Source organism: Pteropus alecto, unplaced genomic scaffold, assembly GCF_000325575.1.
Source record: "Pteropus alecto unplaced genomic scaffold, ASM32557v1 scaffold103, whole genome shotgun sequence".
Taxonomy (NCBI): Eukaryota; Metazoa; Chordata; class Mammalia; order Chiroptera; family Pteropodidae; genus Pteropus; species Pteropus alecto.
This window is the reverse complement of record NW_006436288.1, coordinates 13,272,384-13,291,925: the sequence shown is the minus strand read 5'-3', so window position 1 is coordinate 13,291,925 and position 19,542 is coordinate 13,272,384. Positions and strand designations below refer to the sequence as shown.

Below are 19,542 nucleotides of genomic sequence, written 5' to 3'. Positions count from 1 at the left end.
TGTTTGAAGATCATGTCAGTAAGGCCTGTCCTGACACTATACATCCATTTCCCCATTCATATTCCTTAGCACCTCTCCTTGCTTTGTCTTCATAGACACACTTCTCTGACAAACTGTAAAGTTTTGTTTTGTTTGTCTTTCCTTCCTTTGCAATGGAAATTCCATTAGAGATTTTCTCTGTTCACTGCTGTTTTCCTAGTACTTAGAATAATGTATATCATATAGTAGGCTTATAGATTTACGTACATATTTACTAAATTTAAAATGATTGAATATATTAGGTTTTTAGATGTGACAAAGCATATAGTTGGTGGTACTTTTGAGAAATAACAGCTCCTCATACAAGTAGTATATATTTAAGGCAAAAATTTAGAAAATGCAGATAAGTCAGAACAAGAAAAACCTATAATCTGACTTCTCAGAGAACTGACGTCAGTAGTGTAGTATTTAATTAAGGAGCTCTAAGTTTAGCTTTTAAAATTGGTAATAATTCACATGGTTCATACAATTGGAAATATTAAAAAAGATGCCATATTTTTTCACCCTGTCCTTCCTCTGTACAGTTCTCATCTTACAAAGTAATGATTCTTATATATCTCTCTAGAATTTCTTTAAGCCTGTATAAACAAATATTCTTCTCCCTGCCTTCTCTTTTCATTTTCTGTACAACTTAGCTTAATATACTTTTTGGGGCTTTTATTTTTGCTTCTTTTTTTTAAATAGACTTTATTTTTTTGAGCAGTTACAAGTTCACAGCAAAATGAGCAGAAAGTATAGAGAGTTTCCATGTAACCCCTGACCCCACATATGTACAGCCTCCTCCACTACCTACGTTTCTCCCTAGAGTGGTACATTTGTTATAATCGAACCTACAATGACACATTATTATCACCCAAAGTCTGTAGTTTACATTAGAGTTCATTCTTGGTATATTCTATGGGTTTGGACAAATGTAGGAAGGCATGTATCCACCATTATAGTATCATACAAAGTATTTTCACTGCCCTAAAAATCCTTTATGTCTTACCTATTTATCCATCCTTTTTTTAATATCGTGTCAGTCTTTCCATAATGCATGGTCTTTAAAGTTTGGTTGAATTGTTTTTGTGAAACTATCTGGACCTGTTTTTCTTTTTCTTTTTTTGGGGAGAGGGGAGATGGGTGGGAGCTCTTTGAAAATATTCTTTATTTTTTCTTTGGAAATTGATATCTTTAGATTTTTTTAAAAAATTTATTTTACTATTAGTTTTAAGTATACAGTGCATTGGTTAGATATTTATATAGTTTATTAAATGATCCCCCTAATTGTTCTTTCTCTCTTCCGGCTCTCCACCTAGCCATTACATTAATGTTAACTGTATTCCCTATGCCGTGCTCCCCATTCCCGTGGCCATCTATCGACTACTAATTTGTACTTCTTTAACCGTTTACCTCAGCCCTCCAACCCCCACTCCCCTCTGGCTGAAGGGAATTGTCCTCTATATTTGTGAGTCTGTTTTTGATTTGTTTGTTCTTTTTGTTTCTTAGATTCCTCATGTAAGTGAAATCATGTGGTATTTCTTTCTCTGACTTATTTCACTCAGCATAATAGCCTCTAGGTCCATCTATGTCATTGCAAATGGTAGAATTTCATTTTTTTTAATGGCTGAGTAATATTCCATTGTATGTATGAACCATAACTTCTTTATCCAATCATCTGTTGATAGGCATTTAGGTTCCTTCCATATCTTGGTGTTTAGATTTTCTTTTTTTGGAGTCAACTTTCCAAAACTTTTTCTTGACATTCACTTATTTCATCTAGTTTTAAAAATTTATTTGCGGCAAAGTAATTTTTTATAAAAGTCTTTCAGTATTACTTTCTGTTTCCATTTTTGTGTGATTGTATTTCCTCATTTTACTCTTAAGTTAGTGTTTTTTTTTGTTGTTTTTTTTTTTTAAATTTAAGCTAGCTTTGGATTTATTTTATTCTCTTGCTTTTCTTTGGTTTATTTGCTTCATTTTCTAACTTTGAGTTGAGTGCTTACTTTATGTTTTCTTTTTTCCCCACTGACATGTATTTAAGGCTAGGAGTTTTCCTTTAACCAATGCTCTAACTATATACTTTAGGTTTGATACTGTATTTTTAATATTTTTGACTAGAAATTTTGTAATTTCAGGTTGTAATTCTTAACCTAACAGACGTTTGAAATATTGTAAATATAGCTTCCTATGATCTGCATGGCTATTGTAACCTTTTTTAGTAACTCTTAAGTAACGTGTCAAGACTAAGCTCTAGACATAAGATATCAATAAAATCGCAAACGTAAATCTAGATTTCTCTTTTTAAATAGTAAGAAGAATGTCTTAATGATGTTTTTCAGAGTTCTATTTTGTAATTTTAATATCTGTGTTGGTTCTTATCTGGATTCGAAATGGAGAACCTAAGATTCAAGAGAATGCTCAAACTTTTGATTCCACTGAAGTTTTTATTGTAAAAGAATTAGAATTTGGTGCCCAACCCTTGTTGCTAAATTCTGACCCATAATGCTAAACTCATTAAATAATATGAAATCTTTTCTCTTTTATTATTTATTTTTAACTTTTATAAATGTTTTTATGTATTTATTTATTGTGACATTGGTTAACGAAATCCAGTAATTTTCAAGTGTACAGTTGAACAGTAAGTCATATATATGTTGCATTGTATGTTCACTGCCCATAGTTAGATTTCTTTCTGTCACCACATATTTTCTCCTTTTCAGTCCCACTGCTATTGGCCTAGTCAGTGCAAGCCACCTGTGTTACATAAGCTTCCTAATTAAGCTCCTTGTCTTGAAGATCTTCTTTTCTAATTCACTAGTCCTACCCCCCGCCCCCGCCCAAGTGTTCTTTTCTTGAAACAGAAATCTCAGCATATGATTCCGTTCAAAAGTTTTAATTTCTATTCAGAATCTTTAGCATATTTGAGGCTCTCTAAGATCATGTTCTGAACTACCTTTTATTCATGCAACAAAAATATATTAAGTACCTACTCTGGGAGGTGCCGTGCTTAATGCCGGGGTTATAATAAATACCTAAGGGACAAATGTGGTCATTGTCCTCATGGATATTATGTGATGGGGAAGAGAGGCAGGAAATAAGCAAATACGAATATGATGGACGTTAAGGTGTAGTACAGAATGATAACCGATTGTGATGAGGACTCTAACCTCGTCTGGAGAGTTGAGGACAGCTTCTTTGAGAAGGAAGTGCTTTAGTTAAGACCTAAAAATTGAATAGGACTTAGCCAGTTAAAGTGGAGAAAGAAGAAGAGCAGGCTAGGCAGATGCTAGTATGTGTAAAGGCCCTGAAAAGGGAAAAGAATGTTTTTTACAAAGAGCCTTTCTGAGAAAGTGGAAAGAAGGCCAGTATGGATGGAGTGACGAAGCCGAATGGGGAAGGACACATTATGCAAATCTTTATAAAGACTACTTTTTCCTAAGGGCATCAGAAATGATATAGATATGTTTTAAGAAGGGAATAACTACAGATGTGTAGTTTAAAAAAATCACATTTTTGTGCGAAGAATGTTTTGGAGATGGTAAGTGTGGATGTAAGGAAACTAGGTGAGGGTTGGCTATAGTCTAGGTCAGAGATTATGGGGGCTGGTACTTAGGTAGTGGCAGAGGGGTTTGAGTAAAGAAGCAGAATTTGAGAGGTTAAATCAACAGCTTGGTAACTGGATGTAGGAGTAGAGGGAAGAGCCGAGTGGTTTCCAGGTTTCTGGCTTGAACAGTTGGATAGATGGCAAAACCATTTCTTGGGCTTGGAAACACTGGGGTGAAGCAGGTTTTGGGAGGGTGGGATACAGAACTTAATTTTGGACCACTGATCTCAATGTGTCTGTGAAACATTAAGGGCTGATATATAGTAAGTATTTAAGATCCAGGTCTGGAACATAGAGAAATTTGGTCTACAGAGTTTTACAGCTCTCTGAAGACTGAATACAGCAGGTCTTCAAATAATGTTGTTTTGTTCAGTGTTGTTTTGTTATAACGTTGATGAGAAAAAAAAAATTAATTCCCAGCCAGGGGTCACTGTCTGTGTGGAGTTCACATGTTATCTCCATGTCTGTGTGGGTTTTCTCTGGTACTCTGGTTTCCTCCCACATTGCAAGATGTGCACACTGAGGTGAACTGGTGTGTCCACATGGACCCAGTCCGAGTGTCAGTGTGTGTGAGTGTGCCCTGTGATGGAAGGGTGTCCTGTCCAGGGTTGGTAGGAACCCTGGCGCCCTGAGCTGCTCATGAAAGAGGCTCTAGCCACCTTGACCTTGAACTGAATGGTTGGAAAATAATGATCTTACTTGTTTTTATTGATCTTTCTTAAGTGTATTTATATCTCACATTTATTTCAATGTTTAATATTAGAAGTGTTTGGGGTCTTTATTTAGAAGTTTGGTGATGTTTTTGTGATCAGAAATATGCTGTAGGAACTTAACTCTTGTTTATCAATTAGCCTATGGTAAAATTGGTTTTATTATATGTTGTTTCACTTAAAGTTGCAGTTTCCAAGAACTTTTAGATGTTGAGTGAGGACTTACTGTACTATGGTTATGGCACTTGTGCATTCTTGCTTCTGTAGTTGGAAGGCCTCTCTACCTTTTTATCATGAAATATATGTTCCAAAAAAAATGTTGCGTATAAGTTACAGTGTATAATAAAGCAAGCATCAGAACCTATTACTCTACACAACTGGTAGTTACCAACACCACTGAAGCTCCCTCCCATACTTTTTCTCTCCTGTAACCTGATCCTGAGCCCCCCATCCCCCGCCTGTCGTTTCCTTGCTTTTATTTTAATTGCACTTGTTTGTTGCCCCTAAATCTGTTAGAGTTGCCTTTTTGTACCTTATAATAAATGTTATCTATCATACTATATATTCTGCAGTTTGCCTTTTTCACTCATGCTTAGGATTTTTATATTGATGCAAGTAGCTATATTTCATTTGCTTTTCTCTACTCAGGAGTAGCCTGTCAGTAGGTGGATGTTTGAGTTGCTTGCTATTATTTTTTGGTAATTTACTTTGAGCACTTTGATATGTGTTATTGAGACACAGGTGCAAGATTTTTTCAGGATATATATGTATCATAGTGAACTTTATAGGTAAAAATGTCAAACTGTTTTTCAAAATTATTGGATCAATTTAGACTAATACTGTTAGTACGTAGGGGTTCCTATTGCTCTGTACATTTGTAAAGACATAGTATTATCAGACTATTTTTTAAAACAGATATTATATACATATCTGAAAATTAACTCATCGTAAGTGTAGAATTCAATGAGTTGCAGTGAATTAGTGGAGTTATGCAACTATCGCGACAATCCAGTTTTAGAACCCCTCCAAGTTCCCTTTTGTGCTCTTATTTGCTTTCTATCTCTATAACCTTGTCTTTTCTGGATATTTTATATAAAATAAAGTCTTTGCATCTGGCTTATTTGACTTAGCATTATGTTTTTGAGGTCATCTGTGTTATAGCAAGTATCAGTAAGTCATTTCTTTTTATGGCTGACTAGTATTTCTTTAATTATACATTTTTTTATCCATTAGTTGCTGGATATTTAGATTGTTTTTATTTTGGGCTGTAATGAATAATACTGCTATATAAATTTGCACACGTGGACATAATATTTTCATTTCTTTTGGATATATATCTAGAAATGGAATATTATACTGTTTTAATTATGGAGGTTTTGTAATATGTCTATCTGGTTAAACACATTCTCCACCTTGTTCTGTTTCGTATTTGCCCTTTGTTCTTCCATATAGATTTGCGTTAGTTTAGGTCCCATAAAAAACCCACTTCTCTAATTAACTTTGTTTCCCGTGAAATCTTAAAAAAAAATTGCCCCTTTAAATATACAATATTTATGTTATAATCTTACTTAATCTTGTCCGTTATAGGTAATTGTTTATAAGTCTTTTCTACTAGGTATAAATAAATTGAAGTTGCTTATTCATCTGTGTAATTCTCATTTCACTACTTGTGTAATATATGTGAGTAGTAAACGAATATTGACAGAAATCCTATTTGCTCAGGGCTCTTAAAACCCACAGGCCTCTCTGCTCTTAGAATGAAGTCTTAAATCTCCTCTGTTTTTGAGGGAAACTTATTTTGACATATTTGTACTTGGAAGTTTACAGAAGCTATGTTTTCTTATCCTATTTGGTAGGAAGCAGTAGAGAAATATGAAGAAGTGCTACATAACTTAGAATTTGCCAAGGAGCTTCAGAAAACATTTTCGGGACTAAGCCAAGATGTGAGTATGTTTTCTTAGCTTTTCCTGAAATGAGTTTAACCACTGTTCTTTAAGAAAATATCAGTGTCTAATAACGGTGTTTGATTATTACCTATCTAAATCCTGCAAATATTTTATTGAGGATAGCTACTCCAGAACTAGCGTTTTCAGATTTCTGGAGCCTCAAGAAAACACAAATAGTATCTGAATATGAGACATTGTGAATAAAGTATTAGTTATCTATGTGTATTATTTCACTATGGAATTATAGAAATCACTGAGAAGGGAATAAAAACTATTTTTACCGATATATTTATTCAAGATATTTTAAAATATAGGCCTATAAATTTATATGCTATAGGCTTGTAAGTTTAGCATTATTTAACATACTAGGAAACACAATTGATAGACTCTTTTTGAGGCCATGCTAGTTATTACCAGGAAAATTTATGATTCAAGTTGGAGTTAGTCTGGTCACACTGCTTGTTAGGTTTTCCATGCTGGCAATTCAAACTTTTATCTGACACTTAGTAATTAATATGAAGTCTTAAGCATTCATTAATGAAGTATTCTTCCCTGTTTTAGAATCTTAGAAGGTCCTTTAACAATCATGTTCTAAAAATTGAGGGAATTTTTTAATAAATTCATTTCTGGGGGAGGGAGCATGTCTCATATAACAGTTCCTTCTATTTTTTGGATATTTTTTTCTTGTGCGAAATTATCCATTTCTCTAGCATCACCCTTGTCCTGTATCGCACCCCGACCCCTCGCCAAAAAAAAAAAAAAAGCCAAAGCATCATTTCTAGGCTGAAGATATCCACTATGTTGATCCTTGTAATTCAGTCCTGAGTTGCTCTCTTGTGGATGTCTGCCTTAATTAACTCTTAAAGGTAGGGCATAAATCTAAGATAGTCTGGTATGGAGCCACCACTTTCTGTTTTCTGGATACTTTTTGTTAATGCAAATCTGAGATGATATTGGCTCTTTTTGGTCAGCCATAGCATATTTTAACTCATGTTCACTTATCACTGAATTTTAGTACTTTCTGTTAATTCCTGTTATTAAATATTTCTAGGCTATTTTAGAGATAATATTTTTAAGTCATTCTTTTTTTCTTGTACGATTGATTCTCCACCCCACAATGTGTTAAGTTTTGGTCCATTTTACTATAAAAAGATCTTTCATATATTCCTTCTGTTCGGGTGGTTGGAATTATACTTTTATAATACTTAAATAATTTTCACTCAGAGTTACCCTATCGAATTTTAGTTTTCCATTCAGATGTTTATTTTTTCAATATATGATTTTTTTCTTCATTTTAGAAATAAATCTTAAAAAAAAATACTTTCCATGTGCCTGGCACCTATGAAAGTCCATTTGATTTTTATAGCAATCTAGGAAGTGGGTATAAATAGCCCCATTTTTCAGATAAAGAATCTGAGGCTCAGAGCAAAAAGAACTTCTTCAAAGTCATGTAGCCAGTAAGTGGTAGAGTGAAGGTAGGACCCTGACTACTTTCCACTCTTAAAAACTGTCTTGTTTACTTTATACCATAGACGTGCTGTCTATCTACTTGTCCTTCCACTTCTATCATCTAGAGGTAGCTCTTAACCCACCAAATTGTGTTATTGTCTGTAAGATTATTTCTCCTTACTTGTACTGTAGATTTCCTTTTACTTTAGGTGAGGTGCTAAAGTACTTTGGAGTGTGCCTTAATGAATCAAGACCCCAAAAGCCCTTCTTTTGTCAAACCTCTTCTATGATAGCCAGTTTTGCAGGTTATAAAACATTTTCTTCTTTTTAAACTGAATTTGGTAACCTTCCTGTTCAGCCCAGCCACACCTCTCTTTGTCTTCATAATATGACCTCTTTCCTTGGTGGAGATTTATCATTCTATGTCATGGTTCAGAAAATAAATTTTATTATTCAATACTATTGGTTGATAGTGGTTTATACATCATATCTTCTCCTTCTTTCCAAAACAGTCCTCAACTTGAAGAAGAAAAGCAAATGTAACATGACTTCTTAGTTTCCACATAAATAAGGATAAATGGTTGTCAATGGTTTTCATAACGTCTGGTTATGATCTAAGAGACAACATGTTTTCTAACTTGACATTTTATTGATTCAGCAAACATTTGAGGTCCTGTCATGTGTCAGGCTCTGTGCTGGACACTAATGATATATTAGTGAACAACAGAGATATAGCCCCTGTCATCATGGAGTTGAGGTCTAAGGGGGAGGTGCAGATAAATAAAAAGAAAATCATTTATTGTAATAGATACTTTGACAGTAGAAGTTCAGGGTGGCATGAGCCCATAAGAACACCTAATCCAACCTTGGGAGGTGGCTAGAGAGAGATCTGTGGTAATCATGTGATACAATCTTGAAGATGCCCTCAGCATCAATTGCCTTTCCATATAACATAAAACTGTGTCCAAGAGAATCCCATTGTCTTGGATAGCTAGAAGTGCCACCTCTATACTCTTTCCTCTTCTCAAGCAGAAACAGAATCCTATAGTTTTGATAAGTGTTCATTGTTGTAAGTCTATACTGAGGTCTCAGAAAAGCTTTTCTGAGCCATTGCCATCCTGAAGAAAATATCCTTGCTTATAGAACCACCCCCACCAGTCCATTTCTTGTTCTCAAAATTTTATCTTAAGTCATTGTCTCATTGCTGGTAGGACCACAAGTAAAATTTATGAAGTTGCTTTCATACCCCCTAGAGGGGAGTTAATAATGCTGTAATAGATCTTTTTCCTGAGTTTTTTCACCTCCCAATCTTTATTAGGATTTATGAGCATACACATTTCTTTTGTAGAATTTTAAATACTGATGCTATATCAAAGTATTTTAACCCATCTATAGGAAAAATCTTCTTTTAGATTTTTTTCTCTTTATCTTCATACCTTGGGAAATATCCAATATGATGGAAATATTACAATCAGAAAAACAACTATGGGAAGAAAAGACCTTTTAGGTTTCTTAGCCAAAATAGATAGTACTTATTATTTTTCGATGGGAAGCCCCTTCTGGGACGATGTATTATTATGTTAGACTTTTAATGTATTGTAGTTCTGAGCTTTAGAGTAGACTCAGGGCTGCTCAGGATGCACACACATATGTTTATTTGAGGAAAAATTTATGTTCCACTACTTTTCCATGTGTTTTCTCAGCTATACATTGGAAGATACAGTTCAGTCCAGACTGAAATACAATTATGAAAATATCTCTTAATTTTACTTTTGAAACAAACCTGTTTGCTGTGGTTGTTTCTTGGCATTACATTTGTAAGACATTTTATTTCTGTTAGGTGTTCAATTCTTTATGCTTTAGCTAGTCTTCTTTAGTTTGTTGAAAACTGACCATTTTAGTTTATTCTTGCTCTGGATCATGAGATTTAAAGAACCCCCAAAACTATACTGAAGCATTTTCCATAAAATAGATGTTCTAAAAAGGCTCAATATACATATGTTGGAGAAGTAATACCTTGGGATTAATATGCATATCAGTGATGGGTACTTTGCTTCTTCTCATCATGGTGATATTAGACGTATTAGATACAGCCTGGAGTTGGGAGTCAGATATTTGGACTCCTTTGGCTCTGGTTACCCAAGACAAACCAGTTTGTTACTCAGTGACTTCTTTAGCTGAAAAAGGAAACAGGATTAAATGGATTTGTCAGTTTTACATTCAGTGTTATACATATATATGGGATTCATCATCTACCCTCAACTCTTGGAATTTCTAGTATGGGGTGGTGGGGAGTTGTCAACCTGAATTACCGTTTGTTTTAACAGCTACTTAAAGCTCAGAAGAAGGCGCAGAGAAGGGAGCACATGCTAAAACTTGAGGCTGAGAAGAAAAAGCTTCGCACTATACTTCAAGTTCAGTATGTATTACAGAACTTGACACAAGAACATGTGCAGAAAGACTTGAAAGAAGGCTTGAATGGTGCAGTGTTTTTGCCTTTAAAAGAACTTGACTACCTCATTAAATTTTCAAAACTGACCTGCCCTGAAAGAAATGAAAGTCTGAGGTAAGCTAATGAAAATGTTTTCCTGAAATAGAACACATAACACTTTAGTCTAGCTCTTTTAGTTATATATATTTATTTAGTAATTAAGAAAACATTAATTTGATTCAACATGGGAGACGTTGGCCAGCCTAGACTCTGACAGGATTGCTAGACTATCTAGGAGGAAAGTGAATTTGAGGACCTCATTAACATACTTCTTTACTGTAACACCGATTTAAAAAATAGTGTCTTGATCATCAAGTTTTAACCTAGTTGTACAAGTATTAACCATAATACTGATTATGTGATTCTTAAATTTTTTTTTGTAATTATCTCAGGCTGTGGTATTACCTGAGAGTCTTTGCTTTCTTATTACTGCTGTACTTAAGAGGAGGTACATAAAGTTGGACTTGGCCCATTTCATTAAAATTTCAAAGTGCAAATTATTTGGTGCTCTTCTTGTGCTGCGACTAAATACTGAGAAAAAGATCTGTTAATATAAAATACAAAACTAGCAAATCAAGGCTATTTAGTTTTTCCCCTGATTATCCATTTGCTGTTTTTGCTTTGATAGAATAAATCAGCTAATGAGCAGATCTCTAAGCTTTTGCTTTGTTAAATATAGGTTGTTCCAACGTCGTGTCTGTTAACCATGCTAAAGCAGTTAGATTTTAACTGTTAGAAATCAACCTTGTATCAGGAAGAAACCTAATAAAACTCTTAATATCTATGTTTTTAATTATCATTCTGATAGTCTAATCCATCATTACCTATTTGGTGTCTTCTCTACTTCACTTTGGTAGATTCATGGAATATAGCTGATATTATTTTAATATGCGAAATGTAAGTGAAACATAATTAGAATAATAAGCTGCTCTCTTTAAAGTCCAATGCAGCACTTAATGTTTTTGTTCCACTGTCTTTCACCTAGGACATATACCTGATAGTGAATAATACTGCATGACAGCTTTAAACTCTTTTTGGACTATTCCTTAATAGCCATTTATGGTAAAATCTTTATATTTGTTGTTTTAAGGGAAAATGCTTACAATTGAAATCCATACGTGGACAGTTAATTTTTTTATAAAATTTCAGGTTTTCATTTCCAAAGCATAAAAAAACAAAATTAACGTTGAATGTCTTGACTGTTGATGGGTTATAGTGTATAAATTGTACTGCTCCGTGTATATATATTATATGTACCTCTAAAGCCACTTTGTTCTGCTGCTGCTTTTCCTTGTCAGTGTTGAAGACCAGATGGAGCAGTCATCCTTGTACTTTTGGGACCTTTTGGAAGGTAGTGACAAAGCAGTGGTAGGAACAACATGTGAGTTTTTCTACTCTGGGCTTGTGCAGTAAATACTAAACTTTATGTCTAGAAGTTTAGAATGATATCGAAGGCCAAAACTGTGTCAGTCCATCAGAACTGATATGCCTGACAGTACTGTACTCTTCGGGAGAATGATCTCTTTCTTTCTTTAGTTCTGTTGTATAATTGCACTCATTAAAATGGAACCTAGGGAGAGTTTTGAAGCTGAAGGGCACTATGATTTAGGAACAAGTGCTAAGGACTAGTGCTAAGCTTCAACACTAGCTTGACCATTTAAGTGTTCAGTTCTCTATTCCAAATATTAGTACCTGTTCCATTTAAGACTCTTAAATACACATATTGCTAATATGAAGGCTTAGCTACAAGATCTGCCTAAGAAATGTAAGTGGTTTGGCTTCATATTCTGTTGAAGCATTGTTGTCTATTGATCTGTAAATGAGCTGGAGAGAAAGTTCTTTTGGCTTCCTAAATAGACTTTGGCCAAAGGACCAAGTAGAAATGGCCAGATATGAAAGTACATAGTTTTGCGTACCAGTTTAGGATAATGAAACTCGAAGCTAGGAAACATTTTTGTTAATAATGATTACTACTTTTTTTAAAAAAAAATCTACGTATGTATAACTATCTCAAAATTTCTAAGTCCTTTCAAGTTTAAATCACAGAAATTTATTTCTTGATTAGAATGCAAAATAATACAAATATTTTGGAAAATAATTTGGCAGTTTCTTATAAAATTAAATGTACACTTACTATATGACCAAGCAATTATACTTCTAGTATCCAAGAGAATTGAAAACATATGTTTGCATAAGTATTTGTACATGAATGTTCATACCAGCTTTATTCATAATATCCCCAAATGGAACACAGCCCAGATGTGGTATATCCATACAGTGGAATCTACTGAGCAATAAAAAAAAGAAATGAAGTATGCGTACATACAACAACATGGATTAATCTCAAAATGATTATGATGAGTGAAAGAAGCCAGACAAAATGAGTACATATAGTATAATTCCAATTATATGAAATTCTAGAAAAGACATAACTAGAGTGATAACAGGTCAGTGGTTGCTGCGAGGGGAGGGGATTGATTACGAAAGGGGCATGAGAGAACTTTTTGAGTTGATGAAAATGTTCTGTATCATTGTTCTGGTGGAAGCAACACCAGAAGTTACACAGCTATACTGTACACTTAAAAAGGGTGAATTTTATTGTTTGTAAATTATACCCCAAAACTGACTTTCTTAAAAAAAGACAAAATCTATGTCATGGTACTCCTATGAAAGGAATAATAGATCTAAATTAAGTATGAGAACTCTGCTTTATTTGGGAATTAACATTTTAGTGGATATTAAAATGAAATAGACTTTAGACCTATTTATGTTACAGTGACTTTAACATCATTTTAAGATTTTTCTTGATCATCAAAGGATGATGTGCTAGGAGTAACATAAAGAATAACTCAAGAGTAAAGTCTTAATCATGGAGTTTTGTAGTTTAAACATCCTTTAGAGTTTGTCCAGGGTAGAGTTTTCCAATCTTTATGTTTGGGGAACTTTTACTTCTCTAAGGTTTTAATTACTTGGGGAAGATAAAGTAGTTGCTAGTAGTGATGTCTTGGGAGCAGATGGGAGAAATTACTTTCAGCTTAGGGAATAATGTGTGCTTTTGTAACATATTAGAGTCTTTGATTAGGGTCTCTGATTTTTTAGTTATTTTTCGAATGGAGGCCCAGAGAAACTTAAGAGATTTGCTTAACTTTGGAATTCTAATCTTTAAAATTTATATTGATTCAGCATGACATAAACATGGGCTGCATATTTACTTTTCATGGTATTAACCAGTTCTTTGAATCCTCTATAATGTAGAATGTTATAATGACATACTATAATTAGAATAAAATTATATTAGGATTTCTGTGCCAAATAATTTTCCATGAACTGTTAGGATATGTGATAACTAAATCTTAATCACTCTTTCTTAGACAAGCATATGAAAGACCTATTGTCTAAATTGCTGAACTCAGGCTATTTTGAAAGTATCCCTGTTCCAAAAAATGCTAAGGAAAAAGATTTATCATTGGAAGAAGAAATGCTAATAAAATCAGAGAAGAAGAAACAATTATTGAAGACTGAATCTGTCAAAGAGTCAGGTTTGTTGTGATCTCTGAAATTCTTTATAGTGGTTGCATTTTTAACACTTACCCCAAATACGTCAAATCACTGTGAAAAAATGATTGCCTTATTTAAATTTGTTAGTTCCTACATGCATGGAAATCTTTACTTGCTGCAGGTTAAGCCTAGGTTTAGAAAACTCCTCTAGGCTTTATTACCAAGGTTCACCTTCTATTAAAGGTGAACCTTAATAGAAACATTAGGTTATACTTTGATGTAAGAGTACTGTAAAAATGAGGCATTTATGGAGTTTGAATGAATCTCTTTGTTAAACGGTTAGGATAATTCCATTTAAAATTGTTGTTCACATGTAAGTTATAGTAGAATCCAGTACTGTAGTAGAACAAGAATAACTTAAGGTTAGCATGTTAAAGAATAATATAATTTAAAATAATAGAATAATTTATTCAGGAAAAAAGTGCCAAAATAAATATTTCCAGTAAATATTGGGGAATAAATACTGTGAGTAAATGGCACTTTTGCTTTTGTTTGTTGAGGCTGGATTTATTTAAGAAATAAATAAGGGGGTAGTCCAGACAGGGTTCTTGTAGCCACTAGCAAGATTCAAGTCATTTCTCTTGTTCATTTCCTCATAGTTTTTAATACTAAGTCCAGTATCTTCACTTTCTTACCCTCCTCCCAACCTTAAACTGGTGTGTAGGAGGCCTTTAAGGGCCGTATTTCAAGCTGAGATGACTAATTCTTACCCCATGGGATTGGAGCTATAATTCCAACTTGAAAGAAACTGTGTTTGTGGGTAAGAAGAGATAGTCTTATTTTCTATCAGAGATCAATTTTTAACTGCAACTTTACTTTATAAAAGTGTCTTGTATGAGGAGAACTACTAGCTTCTGAAAATATGTTGCCAGAATGAATTATAGTTGTAATCTGTCTGAAAACTTATAGTTCGCCTAGTATTTATTCAGTATGCCTTTTGTCTTTCCAGGGTCTCTTATGGAACTTGCACAGCCAGAGATACAACCACAAGAGGTAAGGTACTGAAAGGTAACTTACTGATTTTGGTTTCTGAGACTTTTGTTTAGTGTTATGGTTGAGAGTTGATGCTCTGGAGCTTGACTGCTTAAACTTGAATCCTGGCTGTTCAGCGTATTGGCTTGGTGAGTTTGGGCAAGATATCTAGCCCAGCTATCTATGTCTGTTGTCCTCGTACATGAGATGGGGTAATAATGATGCCCTATGTAGTTACTATGAGGATTAAAGGAGTGAACTTCTAAATTACTTAAAATTCGGCCTGGCCACAATAACTGCTCATGTTAGCTGTTATTCTGGTTTTTGGCCCTTGTGTTAGAATTTAAAGATGGGTAGGATTTTGCTCTCTCCAAAATTTACTCACATTAATAATAGAACAGGGTATTTGTTCTCTTTCTGAGGTGGCATTGAAATTCATAGGAGCTGAAAAGAATGGAAGAGGCAATATCACAGTATGACATATAATAGAAATAAAGAAAAGGCTAGTAATTAGGAAATATAGGCTTAAGGTTGAACGGTGTAACTTTGTGAAGTTGAACTATCCTCTGCCTTAATGTTTAAGGGAGTCAGGTGGGTAGTCAGAAATACAAACTTTAATATTTCAAAACTAGCAGTCTGTATTTGACTCAGCTAAGACTGCTAAGAACTGTATTTCGTGGTGCTACGTTTGCTTGACTCAGGCTCTTATTAAGGTTATTCTGCCTCTGCCAGTCAAATACAGATTGCTACTTTTGAAGTAACAAAGTTTATATTTCTGTTAATTGAGGGAAAAGGAATGGACAACAAAGTAAGAGTCTTTTCAAGTAGGATAAGGACAGAAGTTTAGTATTAGCATGATAGCTCAGACCAGCGGACATAGTAATATGAATAGAGTTCAGTATTTCCCTCAAGGGCTTTCACAAATTTTATGACTCAAGCACATTTTTTTTTCCTCTGGTCTAGTTTCTTAATAGACGGTACATGACAGAAGTAGATTATTCAAGCAAACAAGAGGAAGAGCAATCTTGGGAAGCGGATTATGCTAGAAAACCAAATCTCCCCAAATGTTGGGATATGCTTACTGAACCAGATGGCGAGGAGAAGAAACAGGAACCCTTCAAGTCATGGGAGTCTTCTGTTAAGCACCAGGAGCTAGCAAAGCCTGCAGTTTCCTTAGAACAGAGGAAACAAGAGATTCCAAAACTCAGGTCTGCTCTGCAGGAAGAGCAGAAGAAGCAGGACGTCTCTAAACCCAAGCCAACTTCTAGCCAGTGGAAGCAAGAAACTCCTAAATCCAAAGCAGGATACATTCAAGAGGAACAGAAGAAGCAGGAGACACCAAAGCCTTGGCCAGTTCAGCAACAGAAGGAACAGGATCCGAAGAAGCAAACTTCAAAGTCTTGGGTACCTTCTCTGCAGAAGGAGCAGGACATCACCAAGTCATGGACCTCTCCCATGTGTGAAGAGCAGGATTCGAGACAGCCAGAGACTCCTAAATCCTGGGAAAACACTGTCGAGAATCAAAAACACCCTTTAACACCACAATCACAGATTTCTCCAAAGTCTTGGGGGGTAGCTGCAGCAAGCCTCATACCAAATGACCATCTCTTGCCCAGGAAGTTTAATACAGAACCCAAAGATGTGAGTTGATCTGTATCGGTCTGCTTCTGTCAATGTAGGCATAAATAAGGAGTTGTGGTAATAACTTTTTGTTTTCTTTAAAAATAATAAAACACATGTAAATAATTGTATACAGTATTTCACTTAACTCTTTAATGCGTAATTTATTGGTTTCCCTTAAAAATTGGAAGTAGACCTAGTCTGACTTTTGAGGCTAACCTGAAATGAAATTTCTACAATCAGAAATACTGTTCTAATGCCAAAACTTTAATGATATGACATCAAAGTAGTGGGTAGCTGAGACAAGATCACAATGTGAACAAGTGAGAAATGTACATGCATGTCACAGGGTGGGAGACTTGTTATACTATATTTCACTTGTTTTCTTCCACCTGGAAGATGGGCGACTTTTTCGGACAAAAGTTATATTTTTCTGTATTCTCTTGCTGCTTTTTCACTCATTTGTAGTCACTAAGATTAGCCTGTGTTCTTTGAAGGAGAAATGGTGGTTGCTGATATTCCAGTTTTGGGGAAAGGATCTGAATTAGTTCTCCATTTCTGCTCCAAAATAATTTTCTGGGGATGGAAACTATAGGCATTAATTATTCTGGATTAGGTTTTGGAGTATGAGATTTAGTTCAAATATAAAGCCTCATTCTGTTAATGATAATTAACCTATTTCAGGAGGACAAGGTTGATAATGAATAATCCTTGGATACAATGTTAGTCAGTGTTGCTTTTTGTTAAATTATACTTTATTTGCCACTATTTAAATGCAAACTTGTTAACCACTTTGTTTGCTAAGAAATAGGAACTTTCTATCCTCCCAGTGTTCTCCATCTCTAGTAGTGTTCCTTGCACTTCCATGTCATTTTAGCTAAAGGTTTTCTGATAAACCTTGGTCTTCTTACAGTGCCAAAAACATTTTGCTTGGGGACATCAAAGCATTGCATTTTATAAGTAAATTACTCTTACCTCAGTCTATCTTAGGGGAAGAGAATTTTAGAGTTTCTTGTCTTTTTTTGCTTTCCTTTCTTCCTCTTTTCTTCAAATGCTAATATTTTAGCTTCTTTGTGACTCCATAGAAGATTGATAGCTTTATTTCATTAACTAGATACCACACAACAGTCATAATAATATGTCAACTATTTTGAGAAACATTTAAAAACCTGATTTTATACCTCTGTAAAGCTGTCTAAAAAAAAAACAAATTTAAAATTCTCCTAGGTGTAGCAATGCCAAGCTTTTATCATGTCATGCCATTTGTTGAATAGTTTAAAATCTGGGGTGCTTAGTTAGAAAAGTCAGAACTCATATTTAAATTGCTTTTATGGAACAGACAGCATTATATTGAAGTTGCAAGGTTTTTTGTATTATAACACTTCTTTTTATAATACAGTATTTGTCTTTGTCTTGCAATCTCAGTTGTCTAGAACATGAATAAGTATAGTCAAGGGCAAAATGGAGTTCAACATCAAAAGACTAGGTTAATCACTAAAGCTCATACTTTTCTACTAAAAGAGCCTTTTATGTATTCATGTAGAGTCTATTAACTCTTATTTTATATGACACTTTTGATAAACTTAGCTGTGTGACTTCCAGATGAATTAAAAGGTGAAGAGAGCTGGTAGGGAGAGGCACGCTGATAGCCGTAAGGTGTAACTATAAACGTTCAGGGAGTGCAGCAGTCTGAAGCAGTTTAGCACGAGGGCTAACCACCTTATAAACACCAATAGTCCCTCAAAATATACTTACTTATAACAAAATATAATAGCGTATCTCCTCAATTGTAGGATGTATACATATATATTTTTACATCTTAATGTTTCTGAAATCAGACAGATCTTAAAAATGGGATGTATATTTCATGTGGTAGTAGTAATTTTTCCATAGGGGAAAAATGTCATTGGTGTGTCTTAGAGTCAGTACCATCTTATCCTAGAGGACATGTGGCAACGGCTGTCTGTAATGAAGGAACTTCCTATCAAAGAAGCCCTGTTATTCTGGATCCCTTAAAAAAAGAGGATGTTTTAGAAAGATTTCCATGAAAGTTGTTCTGAAAGGGAAAAAAGTGTTTAAAGTTTGATTAAATTATTTAGAAAAAATGCATTTATGTGGAAATTTTTTACCTGAGATAAATCTGATAAATGAACTTTGTTTGAGTTTTGATTTCATTAAGAGGTAGTGAATAGCTAAGTTTCCCGAACTGGCTATTGAATTTGAATTTTACTCTTAATGGGTTTATCTTGTAGGTGCCTAAGCCTATGCATCAGCCTGTAGGTTCTTCCTCTACCCTTCCAAAGGATCCAGTATTGAGGAAAGAAAAACTGCAGGATTTGATGACCCAGATTCAAGGAACTTGTAACTTTATGCAAGTATGAGTCATTATTAAATGAATCTTAACTGATATTCATGGGGCTTCTGGCTTCTGATCTGAAGCATTTTAATGAAGTTGTTAAGAGCATAGATTCTGGTGTTCAGAATAAGAATCCTGGCTCTGCCAGTTTCTAGCTCTAATTGTTTAGGCAAGTTACTTAACTCTCTGCCTTCATTTCTTTTGAAAAATGAGAAATAGTTCTTATTCCTGTTTGTTGTAATAAAATGAATTAAACATGTAAAAAGCTTAAAGTGCTCAAATAATACTGCTACAGGTCATCAGTAGTTTCCACTCGGATTATGAGAACCTACTCTATGCTTGGTATTCTGGTAGGTGCCTTTGTGCATGGAAAATCATTAGACATTCATCACCTTTAAGAAATTTATATTATAGTCTATGGCCATGCCCCCTGAATGAGCCTGATCTCATCTGATCTTGGAAGCTAAGCAGGTTAGTACTTGGATGGGAGACCACCTAGGAAGACTAGATACTGTAGGTGTAAAAAAAAAAAAAAAAAAGTTTATATTGTAGTTGTTCAAAATTGTGAACTTGCGTTGTCAATAATTAAATGTTAAATTGTGCCATATAGCCTCTTACAGAATTTCAGAATAGTGTGATATTATTGAGGGATGAGGTAGACAAATAAGAAATTTTTGTGTGGTAAAGAGATCTTGAGCTTTGGAATTAGACCCACGTTTAAATCCCACTTTTACCATTTACGAGCTGTATAATGTATGGCAAGGTATTTAGCCTCCAACCCTCTGATTATTTGTAAAATGAGGGAATTGCTTACC

General features: G+C 34.4%; 1 protein-coding gene and 1 long non-coding RNA gene across 14 annotated transcripts in view; one reads left to right on the top strand and one right to left on the bottom strand.

Annotated features, from left to right (window-relative positions):
* CAPRIN2 (caprin family member 2) overlaps window positions 1-19,542 on the top strand; it is a 39,563-nt gene that overhangs the window by 5,298 nt on the left and 14,723 nt on the right. For 12 of the 13 annotated variants that reach the window (XM_006912752.3, XM_015590029.2, XM_025047341.1 and 9 more), the window contains exons 4-10: window positions 6,192-6,278; window positions 10,058-10,296; window positions 11,520-11,602; window positions 13,593-13,760; window positions 14,729-14,772; window positions 15,715-16,392; window positions 18,624-18,746. In XM_006912752.3, coding sequence (XP_006912814.2) covers window positions 6,192-6,278; window positions 10,058-10,296; window positions 11,520-11,602; window positions 13,593-13,760; window positions 14,729-14,772; window positions 15,715-16,392; window positions 18,624-18,746 — 1,422 coding nt within the window. The remainder of the gene's footprint in view (window positions 1-6,191; window positions 6,279-10,057; window positions 10,297-11,519; window positions 11,603-13,592; window positions 13,761-14,728; window positions 14,773-15,714; window positions 16,393-18,623; window positions 18,747-19,542) is intronic. The other variant, XM_025047340.1, reaches the window with a different exon arrangement.
* The window catches only part of LOC107195740, a 38,412-nt gene continuing 28,238 nt past the window's right edge, over window positions 9,369-19,542 (bottom strand). The window contains exon 4 of the long non-coding RNA XR_001516965.2: window positions 9,369-9,907. This is a non-coding gene — a long non-coding RNA (uncharacterized LOC107195740). The remainder of the gene's footprint in view (window positions 9,908-19,542) is intronic.